This window comes from Zootoca vivipara, chromosome Z2, assembly GCF_965207765.1.
Source record: "Zootoca vivipara chromosome Z2, rZooViv2.hap1.1, whole genome shotgun sequence".
Classification (NCBI taxonomy): domain Eukaryota; kingdom Metazoa; phylum Chordata; class Lepidosauria; order Squamata; family Lacertidae; genus Zootoca; species Zootoca vivipara.
This window is the reverse complement of record NC_142585.1, coordinates 935,712-954,756: the sequence shown is the minus strand read 5'-3', so window position 1 is coordinate 954,756 and position 19,045 is coordinate 935,712. Positions and strand designations below refer to the sequence as shown.

The window sequence follows — 19,045 nt, the reverse complement described above, 5'->3', positions numbered from 1 at the left end:
AAAAAACCAAGAAAATGATTTATTACAATTTAATTCTGCATAATTTAAAAATAACTCCGTTAGTCGCCATACAAATTTATTTTTTAACTATAAAATCAGTTGCCAGTGTATGTTTCAGTACCACACAGTCTCAGATTCCCCTTGCACATTAAGGCACATGTGGCACACCCATCAACCACTTAAGACCTCAACCTAGAGAAATTCCTTCCAACGGGCAGATCAGAAAGCTCTTTCACCTTGGCCCCTGCAGCACCCAAATTTCTGCAAGGCAGATGAAGAAAGCTTTGCAAGGTTTTAGGGCCTGCACATTCTACACAAACATCCAAGTTAAAAAAACAACTATTGGCCTGCAGAGCCTAGTCCACGATATTTCTGGGCCTAAAGTCACCAGAGCCTATCACAGTTATGATTTTGTTTGATGTTCAAAAAAGCATTTGGATACAGAGATTAGACCAAACCATATTTAACTGTGTTCCATAGTCACCAAGAATGTGTTTGCCTCCACTTTAAATCCTGAGAATGGTCAGATCACAGCCAAAGGACCCAGGCTATTGGGGGGGGGGAAGCAAGAGAATACCCAATTTCAACTGCAGTGATCTAGTCAGCTTAGCCTCCACTCTCAGGATTTCTAGGAGCAGATTTTGTTCAACCATGATGTGAACTATACTGGCTTTGCACCTGGTCTCCATTATCTCTCTAGCTCCATTACGCCTGCATTTTATACTGGCATCAATACCGAGGACAGCTCACAAGTACTGTGATTCTAAAGTAAGGCAAAGTTTGCTCTCCATTTACACACACCAGATTTGTAATCACAACGATCATCATGTAAAAACATAAATAATTCATTTCAAAATGGTGCTGAGCTTAAAAAAAAACAACCAAAACAGAATTTTGCTCAGAATTGTTTTGTTCCTCGGCAGCAACGCAGCATACCTGTGGAGAAAACACTCTTTTCTCAAGAACTGCAATTAACAAACTTGTTGATCAAATAAATAAGCTATCCTTGGCCAGAGAGATGCTATGAAGCATCAGGCTCCCAATAAACTAAAGATCTTGAATATGGCCACAAATCATCATAAGTAAAAAAAAGTTCCCTAATGCCACTAGATTAAATCAGCTGTGGTGCTAGAAATGCATGTTTTCTTTTTAAAAAGCACTTGCAAAAGTTTTTTTTCCAAGAAAGGGAAGTTAATATTTCAGTGAAAGTTAAAACCCTGCCTATATGCACCTATATTGGGTACCTATGTCCTAAAGAGGTCAACAAACCAGTGCAACATTTTAATAGCATTTACACCTGAAAGTTTAGAAGGCAAGAAATTACTGATATTTTCACCTGTAGGAGAAAACATAGTACTAATGAAAAGGCACAGAAATACAGTACTGCTTTGTAGCATTGACAATTATATTAAAAAGGCAGGCGGGCGTGTAGTGAGCAAATGAGACCTTCTGCTCTAGAGCAGGCAGATCTCTGCCATCTATACCACATTCATAAGATTTACGTTCAACCACAACATTTGGGGAAGGAGGCATATGCTGAGGAAATGATGGGCACTGCCACGGTGCCCATGGACATAAAGGCCAGCCAGTCCAGAGTTTATTTAAGGGTACCTGTTGCGTAGCTGGGTTCAGTAAGCCTCTAACAGTATAAAACATACCTAAAATCAAGTGAGCGGGCACACTCTCTTCATTGTGGGGTTTAGCTGGCCTGGCAGTGATGCCATCAGGGCATCCTCCTACAGCAGGCACAGCAAGAGTATAATCTTGGAGTGGTGGACTGCTATGGCAGGCTGAGAAAGGAAATCTCAGCCTGTGGACTGCAAGCCCAGCTTGTGGCAAAGTCAGCTTTTGAAATGATGCCTTGGCTTAATCACACAGCTGAGGGACACCCTCCAGAAACAATAAGGAGCTGCATTATAAAGCCCAGTTTTCCAACCCTGAAAGCAAAAAGGGACTAGCTCCCAATCCCAGAACAAGTTTGTGGAACCTGCATTCAATTCCAAGAAGGGGAGCACAGAGTAGTTTTGATCTTATTGAAAGCCCTCTCAGTTTCTAAATCTCTGTTACCACATGTGGTGCTTGAATCCCACAGTTGAGACATTCTAAAATTCTCAAACACTCTTGACAAATTGACACAGTTATTGGAAAGGCACAGCCCTATCTATACAAAAGACAGCTAACTGATGAAGAAATTGCTAGGAAAAGCAACAGTGGCACATGAATCAAAACAGATGACTGTCCCCCTTCAGAAAGGACTGCATCTTAGGTTTGTATAGCAAAGAAAGCACTTGGCTTGGACAGTCTAGTCTCTCTTGGCTGCAGCTCTCCTCCACTGAAGAGATGGAGAACTATGTAAGCATAGACACTGAGAATATGGCAGATAGGCTGATCTTAAAACTTGGAATTGATGTCTTTTGTTCCAGTCTGCTGGAACTGGCACCTGAACTGCAGGAGTACTTGCGGAAAGAAATATATCTCCTACAAATATATCTCTTTTGAAATATATCTCATTAGTGCAAGATGCAATTAGATTAAGGAGGCGACCTTCAAAACAACCCAAAGCCCTCAATCCTTGCTCGACGTTCCTTGGCAACTACAACAGAAGGCACTTCTTGGAGTTCTTCTTTGTCACAGGGTATAAAACGGCACGCACAGCTTCAGCAAAGACTTCTCTCACCCCCTCCTGGTTCAGTGCTGAACATTCCAAGTATTTGACTGCTCCAATCTGCTTGGCCAGCGACGTCCCCTGCTGGGGGGTGGTGGGGCCCAGGCTCTGCTCCTTCAGCTTCTTCACTGTCTCCGTGTTACTTCTCAAGTCCTTCTTGGTGCCAACAAGAAGAATCGGCACATTTGGGCAGTGATGAGTCACCTCGGGGTGCCATTTGTGCCTCACGTTTGCGTAGGAGGAGGGGCTCCCAATGGAGAAGCAGATGACGAAGACATTGGTCTGAGGATAGGAGAGGGTGCGCAGGCGGTCATATTCCTCCTGGCCTGCCGTGTCCCAGAGATTCAGACTAACCATCCTGCCATCAACAGTCATCTGAGCACTGTAGTTGTCGAACACCGTGGGAATGTATTCCTCAGGGAATGCATTGGTAGTGTAGCTGATGAGCAGGCAGGTCTTCCCCACAGCGCCGTCGCCAACAACCACGCACTTTATCGTCTGCATTCTTCTGCTCTGAAGGGAAGAGTCCTGCACAAAGAAAGGAAGAAGTCAGAGGAAGCCAAACTTAGTTGGGAGAAAAATACTTGACCAAGCCTCCAGTATTGCTAGGAGAGTTATGCAATAACTCAGAAACCGAGCTATGGACATGCATTCTGCGCCCGCCCTTCTCCAGCGGCGACTCACTTCCCACTTGCCCAGGGGATCGCAAAGCCAAAGAGAGGCAAACTCAGGCCTCTACCATCAGCCAATGGCCACTGGGAGGCTTCGCCCTCTGCCGCCAGGAGAAAGTCATGGCAAGATGGAGATAAAACCTGGCCCCACCCCATCAGCCAAGGGAATCATAGAGTTGGAAGAGACCACAAGGGCCATCCAGTCCAACCCCCTGCCAAGCAGGAAACAAGGGAAGAGTAACCGAAAGGAGTGGGTTTCCCACCTTCCTGCCTCAAAACATAAGGTTTATGGGGATGGGCCACATCTCAGTAGTGGAGTATCAGGAAGAAAGTCCCAAGTCTGCAGCAACTCCAGGTAGGGCTAAGAGAGGCTCCCTGTCTGGAACCCTGGAGAGCCTCTTCTAGTCACCATAGACAGTACTGAGCTAGGTAGACCAATCGTCTGATTTGGTGTCAGGAAGAATTCCCATGTTCTTTAGTCTCCAATTGCAAGATGCCCTGAGACTGCAGAGCTGAAAAGAGGCACTTTCTAGCTACATCCCTCGGCCAGGAGACTGAAGGGCTGCTGGGCTGGTTAAGCTGCCTTGGAAGATCATTCAATAGAAAGGCAAAATATAAATATTCTAAATTATGAATGACGTGTAACAATTCCTAAAGAAACCACAAACAGCATGAGAGGATTCTGTTTTGTCTATTGTACCTTTTGTTTTAGTACAGTGCCTTTTAACAGTAAACTGCACTAGGAGAAAGCAGAATATGAACATATTAAATATGTAAGCATTTAAAAGAACCACAACCACAGTAAGGAGCTCATTTTTTTAGACATTATGCAAGGAGAAAAGAGAAACCAGCCAGGAATGAGCCAGAAGCAATCAGAGAACCCACCACTATCATCACCACTCCCAAAAAACCCAGGAAGCTGTTTTACACAGCACAGGAGCTTTTTCTTGACCTAGTTTAACAAACACTTTTTAAAACCATGTTCCGAAAAGCTAAGCAAACCATGCATCTGAACAAGACCAGGTCTGCCTGATGTGTTTTGTAAAACTCCAGAGATTGTAAAACACCATAATTCATTTTCTCAACATACATTCACCCTCAACTCACACACACACTTTTTGTTTTGTCAGTAACAGAGCAATCCTAACCCTTGATCTATGTCATGGGTCAGTAAACTAAGGTCCGCGGGCTGGATCAGGCCCAATTGCCCTCTGGATCCAGCCCACGGATGGTCCTGGAATCACCACTTGGATCGGCGTGATTGTTCAGGCACCTTTCCCCCCCCCCTCACACACACCACGGTGGCACTTCCTTCCTCCCTCCTCCTGGCTTCTCCCTGCCTTGCGAAGGAAGGGAGCTGGGCTTTGATTGGTGCCAGCCAATCCGAAACCTTGCCGCCCACACGCTGAGGCACGGCCCAGACTTGCTGCCTGCCGGTCTCTCCATCCATGGCTGCGCTGTGGGCATCATGACAGGTGCGTTGCGGGGCTTCAGCTGGAGTTTGGTGCCCCTGCTGGCCCCGCACCAGGCACCCGGGAAAGCTGGCCCAGAAAGGAGATGCACCACAACCACTACCAGCTCCCAACCGCAGGCAGAGCAGCAGAGGAGGTAGGAAAGTAGGGGGGAGGGGCTGGGGGAGAGAGGGGGAGAGAGAGAAGCCCCCCTCTGCTGTGTGTGAGTGTGTGTGCAGTCTGGCCCACCACAAGGTCTGAGGGGTGGTGAACCAGCCCCCTCCTATAAAAGTTTGCTGACCCCTGATCTATGTTGTTGGAAAGGGATTAAGAGCGCAGTGATTTCCCTCTGCCAGCAGGGGGGTCCTCCCTTGTGCCTGCCAACAGTGCAGACTACTGTATTGACAGGATACCACTTGTGGTATTTGGGCAGCCAGCGTAAAGCCTCGGAATGGGGCAGGATACAGGAAGAGCTGGTCTAGACAAAGATCTGCTGGATCCTAAACTGCTCCATCAACTGGAGAGGGGTCCATTTCGGAGCTGGCTCAGCAAATATTAAGACAAATAATGCCCCCCTCCCCCACACAAAAAAAGACTTCTGCCCTGGTCAGTACATGGCTGGTTTTCAGATATTGCAGTGGAATCACCCCTACTGCTCCCCGGCCAAGAGTTAGCATTGGCCCCTGATTGTTAGAAAAGTTTTCCTGGTTGATGAACCAAAGTTTTTGAATTAACAGCAAAGGAACAAACCGGACACTCTGTAATAAGCTTCTAGCAATCTTGAGCAGCCTTAACTTTTGTTCTCTACCAGCAGAAATTCTCTACATTGCAAATGACTGCAAGAGAAACATCTTCTGCTTTTTAAAATCTGAACTATCTGTCAGCTGCTCTGGTGCAATCTAGGGCCCAATTCAGCAGTCCAAGACCCACAAGAGCTTAGAACACAGCAGCTGTGATGGGCGCTCAGAACGCTTCCTCTCTCAGCCAGCACCAGAGGCACGGAGGCCTTCTGTGAATACACAAAGAACTGTTGAGAAGGAAGCCAATAGCAGATTATTCTTAACAATGACGGGTCCAGCAGGAATTAAGGGGCTTGAGCTGCAAACTCATTAATACCAAATATATGTGAAGAGTTCAGGATGAAAGCAATGTGCAAAGCTCAGTGCAGGCCTCGTTACTCTGGAAAGTTTCAGAATGACTTTTAACATGAAAAATTCAAATTCACCAGAGACAATTTGGGGATGGGGCAGGGAGTCTGACAGGACACTTCCCAGCACTTTCCCAATGGACTTGGTGGAGCCGCATATCACTCCCAAACATAAACCAAAAGCCTGCATGCTTTCAAGTTGGAACTGCCAAACTAGCCCAAACAAGAAACAACTTGTTAGCCTCTTTCTTTGGAGGTGCTACTTAGCTCCCAGGATGCAATTTCCTGCAGAGCGAAAAACCCTCTTAGAAAATAACGCAGCTCATTCCAAGAGACTAACAGCTGAACATGTATTAGCAGGGCAGCTCTCCAGAGAGCAACTCAGTCAACCACTCTCTGCAACCTTTGGCTCAAATCCCTTCACTTAAAGCAATTGCTCCAGTTCCTCAACAAATCACCAATCTCCTTTTTCGGGGTGCGGGGGAGAGAACACTGGCACTTAGAGTTCCCTGTTCACACAGCAGCAATCATCCACACTGAAGCTCTATCCAATCTGAACTCCCAAAATGTCCTTCCACCATCATCTTGCTGGAATAGTTCATACTAGCAGCAAACAAGCAGCTAGAGTCTGGGACCCAAAATTTTGTAACTGCCAGTGCAAAGACTGTTGCGCTAGTGTAAGGGCAAGAATCACAGTTGCACAATATGAAATCCAGCACAACTGTTGCACTAGTGGAATTTTTTGTGTGGAACAGGAAGTAATGGGACTTCTGTTGTGCAACAAGCCACAAGATCCAAACCAATATTCTGCACCTTCTCATGTGACATTTAACTTGGCACTATGCTGAATTCCTCCCCATATATTTTAAGTTTTATGGACTGCAGATAAGTAGCTAACTTAACTTGAATCTTCCTCAACCTGGAGCCTTGCATATGTTCAAAACTACATCTCCCATCATTCCTGACCAGTGGCTTTGCTAGCTGGGCTGGATGGGAACTGGAGACCCACAATGCCTAGAGAGCACCAATTTGGGGAAGCCTGGATTCCTTATGGGAGGAATGTTTACCATTAAGGGAATGCAGTCACTTTCAAGGAGAAACTAGGAAGCTGTGAACAAATGAAAGGGGAGCACTGGTGTGGTATAGAAGGCAGCCTACAAAATCTGGGAAACTGGACTTCTGCCCAGCCCTGTATCTTTCCAGATTCAATCCCACCACTCAAGCCAATAACTGATCTCAGGCTAGCAAAGATCTCTGCCTCGGACACTAAAGAGCTATCTCGTCAAGCCTGGACAAGAGGGAGTCAACCAGCTCAGCTTCATATACAGAAGTGTGTAAAATGTCACATACTATCTCAACTATCATATACCACAGGCTCAGCAAGGACAGCCGCCAGTTACAAAAAAGTGGCTAGAAATTTAACCATGATAAGGGAACCTTGGTCTGCACAACGTCTAAACATCTGCATGTAAATTTATGCTAGTATCATAACAAGCAGAGGTGGCCAGAATATCCCCCTCCCCCCGCAATAAAAGGAATTGGTTTGCTAGTTATCTTCATTAACACTGAAATCCTATACCCACTTATTGTACCGTATTTATTTATCACCTTTAACACACATATCATGGTGGGGTAAAGTTAAAGGGAACCCTGACCATTAGGTCCAGTCGTGACCGATTTTGGGGTTGCGGTGCTCATCTCGCGTTATTGGCCAAGGGAGCCAGCGTACAGCTTCCAGGTCATGTGGCTAGCATGACAAAGCCGTTTCTGGCGAACCAGAGCAGCACACAGAAACGCTGTTTACCTTCCCCGCTGTAGCGGTACCTATTTATCTACTTGCACTTTGAAGTGCTTTCGACCTGCTAGGTTGGCAGGAGCAGGGACCGAGCAACGGGAGCTCACCCCATTGCGAGGATTCGAACCGCCGACCTTCTGATCGGCAAGCCCTAGGCTCTGTGGTTTAACCCACAGCGCCACCCGCATCCCAACATCATGGTGGTGGACAAAATACAAAATACAATGAAAACAGCTGGGAAGGAAGCCCCAGTGAATTCAACGGAACTTATATGTAAGGAATTGTGTTGTTAAGAGTGTTGGTTTAGGGAATTTCTCGGCCACACTTTATCTAAGGCTAACAATTTATAACCAGCATCTATTTTATTATTATAAATTATTTATTTCATTTACTAATCACATCCTACAAAGCATCTTTACCAACTCATTCACTTTCCTCAGCAAATGTCTTTCACTCATCACATCTTGGCGTGTGGGGTATGGGGGAGAGGTCTATGCATTCTAGAGACCTCTCCCCCATACCCCACACACCAAAAAACAGTATTCCATGTTGCACTGCAAGAACAATATAGCAGTGGCTTATATATATATATATATATATATATATATATATATATATATATATATATATATATTCATATTCAATATAGCTTTGAAGATTACATTTGAAAACATAACTGTAAAAATAGTATCACAAGATCAGTTTTGTCTGCTTCCTGCTAGAAAGAAGAGAGTGCTGGGTTATGGAGCCAGTGTGTCCAGCTAGGAGCAACACCCTGGTAGCAAAACTCCATTTGCAGCAGGACCCCAAGCTCCAACAACCCTCACTTTCCCTAGCTATTTCATCCTCACTACAGTCATACCTCAATTTGCAACTCGCTCCCCGAATCGGTCGCTCCCTGATGCATACTTCTGCACACGCACACGCTGCATAGATGGCTTTTGCGCATGTGCGCGCTGCGCAGATCGCTTCTACACACCCGAGCGCCGCGGAACCCAGATGTAAAGGTCCACAGTGGTCGGAAACCGAAGCAGTCACAAAGGGAGGCGGTTGCAAACCAAGGTCTGACTGCAATGTCAACAGCTCAAACTGCAGCAATGACAGGGAGTTCAGATCAGCATGGTATCCCAAGCACCCTCCCTGCAAGGCACATAATATGCTGTCAAAAGCTGCCACACCTCCAGCGAGCGATAAGGTGACAAACTGTAAACAGTCAATTCAGATACATCGTACAGTACAAAAAACCACTTCCTCACCCAGTCTGCTTCAGTCCTCCCCAGTGGTTGCTGTACATGGCAAGCAGCTTTGCAGATGCTGCTGCAAGGTGAGAAGAGCCCTGCCACAGATTGTGCATACAAAGGATTTGCTGCTCACACATGTCCCCCTGTGTGCTAGCCATATTCAAGCCATATTGTCACAGTGGCCGGAGTGGACTACTTCAGAGTAACGACGCTACGCAGCTCTGCATTTTATTCTTTTATTGGTGCTGCGTATTTACAGTGCTCAAGTCATTGCTATTTACACGGAGCGATGTTGTCAGTCGGTTTCAGAACCTCCTAATGGCTTTTGGCGCGTCTTTCTCCAACACAAAAGCTTTGGCAGACCCATCCTCTTGCCCCTCCTCTTCCTGCGTAATTCTGGAGTTGGGGGGATGGGTCTTCCCCCCTTACTTGCCCCTTCCTGTCCCACCTGGGACCCTGGCTCCTCTACCTTGCCTGAGCCTCGGACACGACTTCCTGCTTCCCCACTGGAATCGGAACTCTCCCTGCTTTCCCCTTTGCTCGGGGACGGGCTTGAACTCAGGAGGGGAGGGACTTCGCGATATCCCCTGTCCCTCACATCCACCCCCCTCCCAAGCTCTCCTTCACCCCTCCCCAGGCCCCCCCCATGTGTCGGTGACGACTGGAAGCCTAAAAACTCGGTGCTCTCCGAGCCCGTTGGTGTGAACACCTCCCCCCAGTCCTGCGAGCCCCCCCCTTCCGCCTGGGAGGACGGGAATCCCAAAAAGTCCGTGGCGTCAGAGCTGGTGGGGGTAAAAATGTTTTGCCAATCTGCTCCTTCCTCTGACTGGGTGGATCTTGGCGACACCCATACCTCATCCTCTGGTTCCTCAAACTCCGCTTCCCAGCGCCATGGTGAGCTGTTCTCCCGTGCCTCCTCCTCCTCCCCCTCCCTTTCCATGTGCCAGGGCTTGGGTCTGTGGGGAAAGAGGGCGTGAAATTCTTCCACCAAGAATTCCTCCTGTATCTGAGTGGCGGGGACCCATTCATTCTGGGACGGTGGAGCATCCTCCCATGCCATGAGGTACTCCAGGCCCCCCACCCCCCACCTTGAATCCAGGATGGCCGTGGCCTCATTGAGTTGCTCCCTGCCTTCCCTCTCCCCCCCTCCCTCGGGGGTTTGTTCGCTGTCTCGGAGCCTGCTGCTTTCCCTGTACGGCGACAGCAGCGATCTATGAAACACTGGATGCACCCTCATGTCCTCTGGCAGTGCCAGCCTGTATGCCACCGGGTTGACCTGTTGCGTGACCGTGAAGGGGCCCAGCCATTTGGGTGCCAGCTTTTTGCACCTCCCTCTGGTGGGAAGGCCCTCCGAGGACAACCACACCTTGTCCCCCACCCTGATGACCTCCCCTTGTCGCCTGTGGCGATCTGCCCCCTTTTTGTACGCTTCCTTGGCCCTCTCCAAGTGTTCTCTGAGCTGCCGGTGCACCGTCTCCAGTTCCTCTGCCCAATCCTCAGCCTGTGGGCCCTCCTCCTCCTCCTCCCCCTCCCTCTCTGGGAAAGATCTGAGGTCGCGCCCGTAATTGGCCTTAAAGGGCGACACCCCTGTGGAGACGTGCACTGCATTGTTGTAGGCAAATTCTGCTAGCGGCAGGCGATCCACCCAGTCCGTTTGCCGCTGGCTGACGTAGCATCTCAGGTACTGCTGCAGAATGGCGTTGACCCTCTCCGCTTGTCCGTTGGTCTGCGGGTGTCTAGCCGTCGACAAGCTGACCTCCACCTGCAGGAGGTTCATGAGCCGCCGCCAGAACCTGGAAACAAATTGGCGGCCACGATCCGAAATAACCCTTAAAGGTAATCCATGCAGTCTGAAAACGTGATCAACAAACAGTTTGGCTGTCTCTTCTGCCGAGACTGCCCTGGCACACGGTATAAAGTGACACATTTTGGACATGAGGTCCACCACCACCAACACTGCAGTCTTACCCCTGGACGAAGGCAGATCTGTGATGAAGTCCATGGACACCACTTCCCACGGCCTGTGTGGCGTGGCTAAGGGCTCCAGCAACCCTGGTGGCGCTGCTCTGACCACCTTCGCCCGCTGGCAGGTGTTACAGCCCCTTACATAGTCTCGAACATCTTCCCTTACCCCTGGCCACCAGAAGTGTCTCATGACTAGGTGAGTGGTCTTGTCCCTTCCAAAATGCCCCGCTGTTGGGTTGTCGTGCGTCTGCTTGAGGACCGTACGTCGAAGCTGGGTGGTGGGTAGGTACAGCGCACCCTTGTAGAAAAGCAGCCCTCTGCGTTCTGCAAAGTCTTTTGCCTGCTCCCTCCCCCCTCTCAGTTCTCTGAAGATGCGGTTGGCAAATTCATCCGCTGCCGTCAGTGCTGTGAGTTCTGCCTCGCTCACCACTGCTGCTCCGCAGGACCATGCCGACGGGGGGAAAATGTGCCTCGGGGCTGGTGGCGCCTCCTCCTCCATGTACTCTGGCTTGCGGGAGAGGGCATCCGCCCTGACATTCTGCTCTCCCGGGATGTAGTGTATGGAGAAGTTGAAGTTCGAGAAGAACTCTGCCCACCGTATCTGCCGCTGGTTGAGCACCCTGGCAGTTCTCCAGAACTCCAGGTTCTTGTGGTCTGTGCACACCTGGATGGGGTGCTTGGCGCCCACCAGGAAGTGCCTCCAGTGCTGGAACGCCGCGTGGATCGCAAGAAGTTCCCGATCGAAAACTGTGTAGTTTCGCTCGGGCTGGGTCAACTTCCTGGAGAAGAAGGCACAGGGTCTCCACTCTCTGTTGGCGTCCAGTTGCAACAAAATGGCGCCCACAGCCTTATCAGAAGCATCTGTCTCAATGCGTAGGGGCGCGTCCTGAACCACGTGGAACAGGTTCTGGTCTGAGGCGAACACCCTCTTGAGGCTTTCGAACGCTGCTTGCGCCTCTGGTGTCCACCTGAACTTCTGCTTGCCTCTCAGGCAGTCAGTGATGGGAGCCGTAACTCGAGAGAAGTTCTTGATGAACTTCCTGTAGAAGTTGGCAAAGCCTAGTAGGCGTTGGGCATCTTTGCGCGTCCTGGGGCTGTGCCAGTCCAGGATGGTCTGCACCTTGTCCTTGTCCATCGCTAGCCCCTTGTCTGACAGCTTGTAGCCCAGGAAGTCCACCTCCTTGGTGTGAAACTTGCACTTCTCCAGCTTCACATACAGGTGGTTCTCCTTCAGGCGCTGTAACACCTCCCTGACGTCCTTCACGTGCTGCACTGGGTCGTTGGAGTAAATAAGGATGTCATCCAGAAAGACCAAGCATTTCCTGAAGAGTAGGGACCCCAGGACGTGGTGCATGAAGGCCTGGAAGCATGCTGAGCCCCCTTGCAACCCGAAGGGCATCACCAGATATTCAAAAGAGCCCAGAGGCGTGAACATCGTGGTTTTCCACTCATCGCCCTCCCGGATCCTGATCAAGTTGTACGCCCCCCTCAGGTCTAGCTTGGTGAAAATCTTGCCCCTGCGTGCTGCTGTCAGGAGATCATCCACTCTGGGCATGGGGAAAGCCACTGGCTCTGTCACCGAATTCAGCCGTCTAAAATCCACCACAAGACGGCGCTGTTGCGTGTCTTTCTTGTCCACCCAGAAGACCGGGCTGCCGCCTGCTGCCTTGCTTTCTCTGATGAACCCCCGCTTGAGGTTCTTGTCGATGAAAGCGCGCAGATCCTCCAGTTCCTGGTCTGACATGGCGTACAGCTTGGCTGGGGGTATAGTTGCCCCTGGCACCAGGTTGATCTGGCAGTCAAAAGGCCGGTGTGGGGGCAGGTGGTCGGACTCCGCTTCGCTGAAGACCTCCTGCAGGTCCCAGTATGGTTTGGGTATCGCCTCACCCCCTTTGACGTGCATGGTGGCCACCGTGGCTATCGGAGGCCCCTCCCCTGGTTGGTGCTGCATGCAATGTTCCAGGCAAAAGTCCGATCCAAAAGTGATGCATCTCTGATGCCAACTTATGGAGGGGTCGTGGCGCGCCAGCCAGCTCATGCCCAAAACGATTGGGGGGTCTGAGATGGTGGTGACGTTGAATGCTAGTGTCTCTGAGTGCCTTCCAACCGTCATTCTCATGGGGGGGGTTTGATGAGTGATGGCCCCTCCCAGCAGCTCTCTGCCGTCAATGGTTGCCACGTGCAGAGGAAAATCCAGCTGCAGAAGCTGGATCTGGTGCTCTTCTGCAAAGTTCCTCGAGAAGAAGTTCGCTGACGCCCCACTGTCAATTAAGGCGAGGACTGTCAGGGGATAGCCATTTGGGAGCGTGAGCGTCACTTCTAGAACCACTCCTGCTCTGGGAGGGGTGGGCTGGCTCTGCTCCTCTCTGTGCGGGTGGGTGGGCTGGGGCTGTCGTCTGCTGACTGTGCCTGGCTGCCGCCCCTTGTCTCCTGCAGCCAGGCTTTCCCGTTTCCCTGCTGTGGTGCTGCGTCAGTGGGGGAGGGCACAACCGTTCCCGCCTTTCCTTGCCACTCCCTGCGATGTGGGCAGTCTCTGACGAGATGCTGGGGGGAGTTGCAGAGAAAGCAAGTCCCACCCCTTCCCTCCTTGCGCCTTGGCGCCGCTGGGGTTTGAAAAGCCCGCGCGCGCGCGCTATCAATCTGCATGGGTTCCTGGTCCTGACTGGCCCCAGGCGTGGCTTGAAAGGGTTGTTGAGGGAGTGGCTTCTCCTGCGACCGTGGGAACCAAGCCCGCTTTGCGCGCGTTGCTTGCTTGTCGCTCCACCTGGATTCCTGCCTCACCCCCACCGCCAGAGCCGCTTTGCTCAGTTGATCCATATTACTGGGCTTTGGACCTCTCGAGAGCTCATCCTTCACCTCCTCATGCAACCCCAAGTAGAACGCCGCTTGCAGTGGGGCCGACTCCAGATCCCACCCCAATCTGTGCACCAGCATGGTGAATTTCGCCCAATACGCGCGAACTGTCATATTTCCTTGGCGTAAATTATGAAGTTCCTCCTTAGTCTGGTCCATATGACTATCGGACGAATACATCGTTTTCAAACCTTCTAGAAACAGTTTGACATTCTTCATGCAAGGATTCCTTGTTGCAATTAACGGTCTTAGCCACTCCCTGGCCGCCCCTGTAAGGTGCTCCACAATAAACGCTACTCTGTGCTCCTCATCAGGGAACTCATCGTGGTGCAGCTCAAGAGCATACACAATCTCAGTCTCAAAGCCCTGAAACTCCTTCGGGTCTCCGTTGAACTTGCTTACTAGGGTCCCGGCTCTCCTTCCTGGCAGCACTTGGACTTGGGGTGCCCCTCCCGCCTTGTTTTTCTCTGCATCCAGCTTGTTTTGGAGGTCTACCGCCACCGCCCTTAAATGCTGCTCTTTTTCCTGAAGCTCTCTCACCTGTTCCGCAAGTTGTAGCCGGTCGTCCTGGACCTTCTTAGTCTCCTCTTTAGCTGCCTTCAATTCTCCCTGCGCCTGCAGCGACAGCTGTTGCAGTTCTAGCTGGGCTTGCTCAGCGATCTGCCGCCACTTCTCCGCCTCTGACACGCTCATCCCGGCAACTCCAAAGTAGCCCAAAAAGGATTAGGAGGTTGCTGTCACAGTGGCCGGAGTGGACTACTTCAGAGTAACGACGCTACGCAGCTCTGCATTTTATTCTTTTATTGGTGCTGCGTATTTACAGTGCTCAAGTCATTGCTATTTACACGGAGCGATGTTGTCAGTCGGTTTCAGAACCTCCTAATGGCTTTTGGCGCGTCTTTCTCCAACACAAAAGCTTTGGCAGACCCATCCTCTTGCCCCTCCTCTTCCTGCGTAATTCTGGAGTTGGGGGGATGGGTCTTCCCCCCTTACTTGCCCCTTCCTGTCCCACCTGGGACCCTGGCTCCTCTACCTTGCCTGAGCCTCGGACACGACTTCCTGCTTCCCCACTGGAATCGGAACTCTCCCTGCTTTCCCCTTTGCTCGGGGACGGGCTTGAACTCAGGAGGGGAGGGACTTCGCGATATCCCCTGTCCCTCACACATATTGAAAAGGAGTTGGGAAGGAGGGTGTATGCGCACACTGTGTCACTAAGATTCCTACATAAATCATAGCTAAATTCAGATGAAAGCAGAAAATCTATCCAACTAAATGTAAAATCAATTTTTGACAACTCTGCATCCTTTTTCTGTAAGCTGATATGCAAGTTTTATTGTATGTCTGCTTCCTGGATCAATAAAATAGAAGACAATTTGATGCTACCAGACTATATGGAAGTAGCCAGTGTAAGAGAGTGCCAGCTCTAACTGACTGAGCATGGAGTTGGGGGTAGATCATAGACCCTTTGTGGCTGGGAGAAAAGCATCACATGATCACCAGTTCAATCTGACACACTTGAACAAAGTTTAGCTGGCAGGCCACCAGATAGAAAGAAAGCAGCCTTATGCCCCAGGGAGGTACACAAGCTGGGTGGAGAAGCAGTAGCCATGCCTCACTGCTTGTGCTCTGGCCTCTCATCCAAAGGCAAAACCATCTCTGGATCATGCAGCTGGGTAACAAGGAATGCAAGAGTTGCCAAAGAACAATCCCACCTCAGAAAAAAGAAGCCCTGAACAGATGCCAGTGTTTGAAACGCCCATTGTTCTAGGCGCATTTTGCGACAGGGAATTTCATTAGTGTGAGCAGTTTCTGAGCTGTGGACGCAGTACTGCACCTAAGATTTCAGATTAAAACTGCAGAATGTAAGGAAAGGAGGAACTTTTTCTGCCTCCTCACTTCCAGCTACTCTTTGAAGACTGGAGAAGAGACCCTCTGAAGAAGATTAGAGAGGTGGGCAGAAGGACTAGATCATGTGAAAAATGAACATAATATTTTGGCTGCAGTTTATTCATTTTCAGCTTTTTATTCTTTTTATTTTTATTTTATTTTATTAAAAAAGTGTGCCTAGACATTTAATTGTTGTGCCCGTAACTTAGGTTTAAGGTGCCATTTAGCTCCTAGCTTTCATATCTGTTTCTAACACTGACAGATGCCTTGCTAAGCATCTCTGCAGCACCCAGAATGCATTGCAGATGGCCAACTTTTCTCTAAACCTACTCTGGCATTTTTACTAACAGTTTGATGCACAAATTGCAGCAATTTAATTTCTCTGGGAAAAGTTTTACCTGTTAATTTCTACACCTCTGGCTGCTGTACAAGCACAGGAGCAGACCAAGTTGGTCAGCTGGCAACTCTAGTCAATGCATTTGATCAATGGTCCCCCCCACCCACAGAGAATAAAGATGAAGACCTCCCCTCTTCTCCACCATCACCAATACTATCTTTTGGTCCCCTTTATTAGAACATTTTTAAAGTCTATTAGAAATGCAACAAAAGACCTCAGGTGGGCAACACCTTTATTATGATCAATAAAAAGGAATCCACGTAGAGAACAAGTGTCACAGTATCCCTCACAACAAGTTTCCACATTCTCCAGAACTGTCAGGAAAATGTTGAAATGTTTGTGGGGGGGAGAAGAGAGAGAGAGATGTAGATGTGTGTGATGTTGAAGGCACAAATTCTGCAGCTTACAACAGCAGAAAGTGTTCACGTCTATTACAAATAGCAAACTCTGGGGCTTTAACAATATTGCTCTCTCTTCTCCCCAGCTCCTCCCTTGTTATTTTTCTCAACTTCTTCAAGCTGGACCTTATGCAAGACAAGGTGGGTGGGTGAGCGGAAACCAACAGAGATGAAGGACAAACATAATATACCTGGAACTCAGGATTATGTTTCATGCATCTGATGAAGCAGATTGTAGTATGCCGGCTCCCTCGGCCTATAGAGCGAGATGAGAGCCGCAATCCCAATCATTCGCGACTGGACCCAATGGTCAGGGGTACCTTTACCTTTTTAAGATTTGTCAGTCAAGTTGCCACAAGACTCTGTTATTTGGGAATGATATCCAAAGACAACATTCTACAGTTTTGGGAGAAACTTTCATTGGTTAAAAGACCAATATAAACTGCAGCCTCTGGGCGTTAGGAAAACAAACATGCACACGAAAGCTCATACCAATGACAAACTTAGTTGGTCTCTAAGGTGCTACTGGAAGGAATTTTTTTTAATTTTGTTTCGACTACGGCAGACCAACACGGCAACCTACCTGTGCCTTTATACAGTCAGACCATTAAGAACCTAGCCCAGCACTGTCCACTCTGACTTACAGCAGCTTCCAGAGTTTCAGGGAAGGATCATTCTCAAGACTCTGTGGAGAAGCAGGGATTGAACAAGAGACCTTCTGCATGCAAAGCAGATACCCTACCACTGAGCTACATCTTTTTTTACCTGCTAATTAATATGAAATTTCATAGCAGCCTGCAAGCTCATGATTTATTTCCAAAGTTAAGCCTCAGTGGTGAACCAGTTCAGTTGCTTGCCTCTGATCTAGTCAACATGAATCACAGCAAGTTCAGTTTTGTCTGCACTGGCAGGCAACAACTCTCTAGGATTTAAGGCAGGGTTTTTTCTTAGCCCCACTTGGAGATGTCAGGGATCAAAAGCAAACTATTTCCCCTCTACTGATATTGCTAATGAACAGAGGAAACTGCCTAATACAAAGTCAGGCCAATTCTTACTCTGCCCACTCTGTTACAGGCCTAAGGCTGGCAGCAGCAAGAAGGTACTGGTACTGGCTGGCGGCAGATCTGCAGGATTTCAGGCCTGGTACATTCCTAGCCCTCCCTGGCAGCGTGGAGGATTGAAGCTGCATGCAAAGCAGATGCCAAAGCCCTTCTCCAAGCCCCTGCCCTTGCTCTTTGCTGGGTTTTTTCACATAACTGTACAGTTGGAAGAGACCAACTAACCCATGTACTGAGTGCAAGCCCCTACAATGCAGGAATCCTTTGCCGGACGTGGAGCTCGAACCCACAGCTCTGAGATGAAGTCTTCCGCCCCCCCCCCCCCGCCCCATATTATTTTTTATTAATTTTCCAAACGATTACAAACCAAACCAAATTAAATTAATGCAATACAGTTTCTTAAAATTACGTTTCTCGCTTCTGTCCCGAACACACGATCGCCATCCTTTTCCTCTCGTTGCCGCATCATTTCTCATTTACAGTCCGGCGGACTGAGATTAAAGGTCTTAACGCTCTCCCAGCCGAGCTACCCCACCAGCCTCCCCATACAGACAACAGCAAGCCCCCTTTGGCCTGAACCCGACCATTCACCCCATATAGCTCAGCACGGCCCGCACGGACCGGCAGCAATCAATCCGATTCCCACCCCCTTCCCGCTTCCTCTTGGCGATTGCCACCAGGGGATGAAACAGCGGCCACAGATTACACCAAGCCGCCTCGCGCCCCCCACCCCGCACTCTGACCACTGGGCCCTTCTCCTCCAGCATTGCCTTGCACTGACTGGCAGCAGCCCTGCCTCCAGAGAGGAGATTCCCAGCCTTCTTCTGCTTGCAAGGAAGGTGCTCAGCCACTGGACGGGGGGGGGGGCTTCCTCATCATGCCCACCCACCGGAGCCCCCGGAGGCTTCTCTGAGCCCGTAAGAGATTCCCCCACCCACCCACGGGTGATTGTGGCTCGACGGGGTGGTCCTTTTTAAAGTACCCCCCATCCTGTCAGGCCTGAGGGCGGCGGCCACACAGCGGGAAGCAGCGCTCCCCTCCCACCCTCTGAACCCCCTGCTTCGTGAGGGGAGGCCGGCCTGGGGCTCCGGGTCTTACCTTGGGGTCCCCCCTGCTCGCTCTCTCTCGCTCTCTCCCGTCAGCTGCAACCGCCGCCGGCCGAAGAGAAGCTGTATCCGGCTGAGGGAAACCGCCCCCACAGCGCCGCCGCAGCCCGGCCTTGGCTCTGCGCACGCGCGCGCCCCCGCCCTCCTTTTCGGAACGGCCCGCCAGGGGATTCTGGGAAATGTAGTGCGGCGTCTGCTCAAGGCTGACTTCCGTCCTCTCTCTTTTTCCCCTCTCGCTCTATGATTTTTCTTGCGTATTACGGGGAGGGAGAGCGGAGGGGAGGCCTCCGTGGCCAGCGGCTGGGGATGATGGGAGGTGTAGTTCCCGCGGCTTCCCAGGCTGAAAGAGAGCATTAGCTAGCCTACCTCGCAGGGAGGTTGTGGAGATTTAGAAAACAAAAAACGGTTGCA

General features: G+C 50.0%; 1 protein-coding gene across 2 annotated transcripts; it reads right to left on the bottom strand.

The window, feature by feature from the left end:
* Positions 1-2: 2 nt before the first annotated feature.
* On the bottom strand, positions 3-18,761 carry LOC118083974 (rho-related GTP-binding protein RhoG). Of its 2 annotated transcripts, none has more exons than XM_035113174.3 (2): positions 18,627-18,761; positions 3-3,193 (listed from the first exon to the last, which is right to left on the bottom strand). In XM_035113174.3, exon 2 carries the CDS (start codon positions 3,167-3,169, stop codon positions 2,594-2,596), a length of 576 nt encoding a protein of 191 aa, XP_034969065.2. In that variant the 5' UTR covers positions 3,170-3,193; positions 18,627-18,761; the 3' UTR covers positions 3-2,593. The 2 variants fall into 2 exon arrangements, with proteins under 2 accessions (XP_034969065.2, XP_088521269.1); XM_088665143.1 differs by lacking the exon at positions 18,627-18,761 and adding an exon at positions 17,054-17,150.
* Between the last annotated feature and the right edge of the window lie 284 nt (positions 18,762-19,045).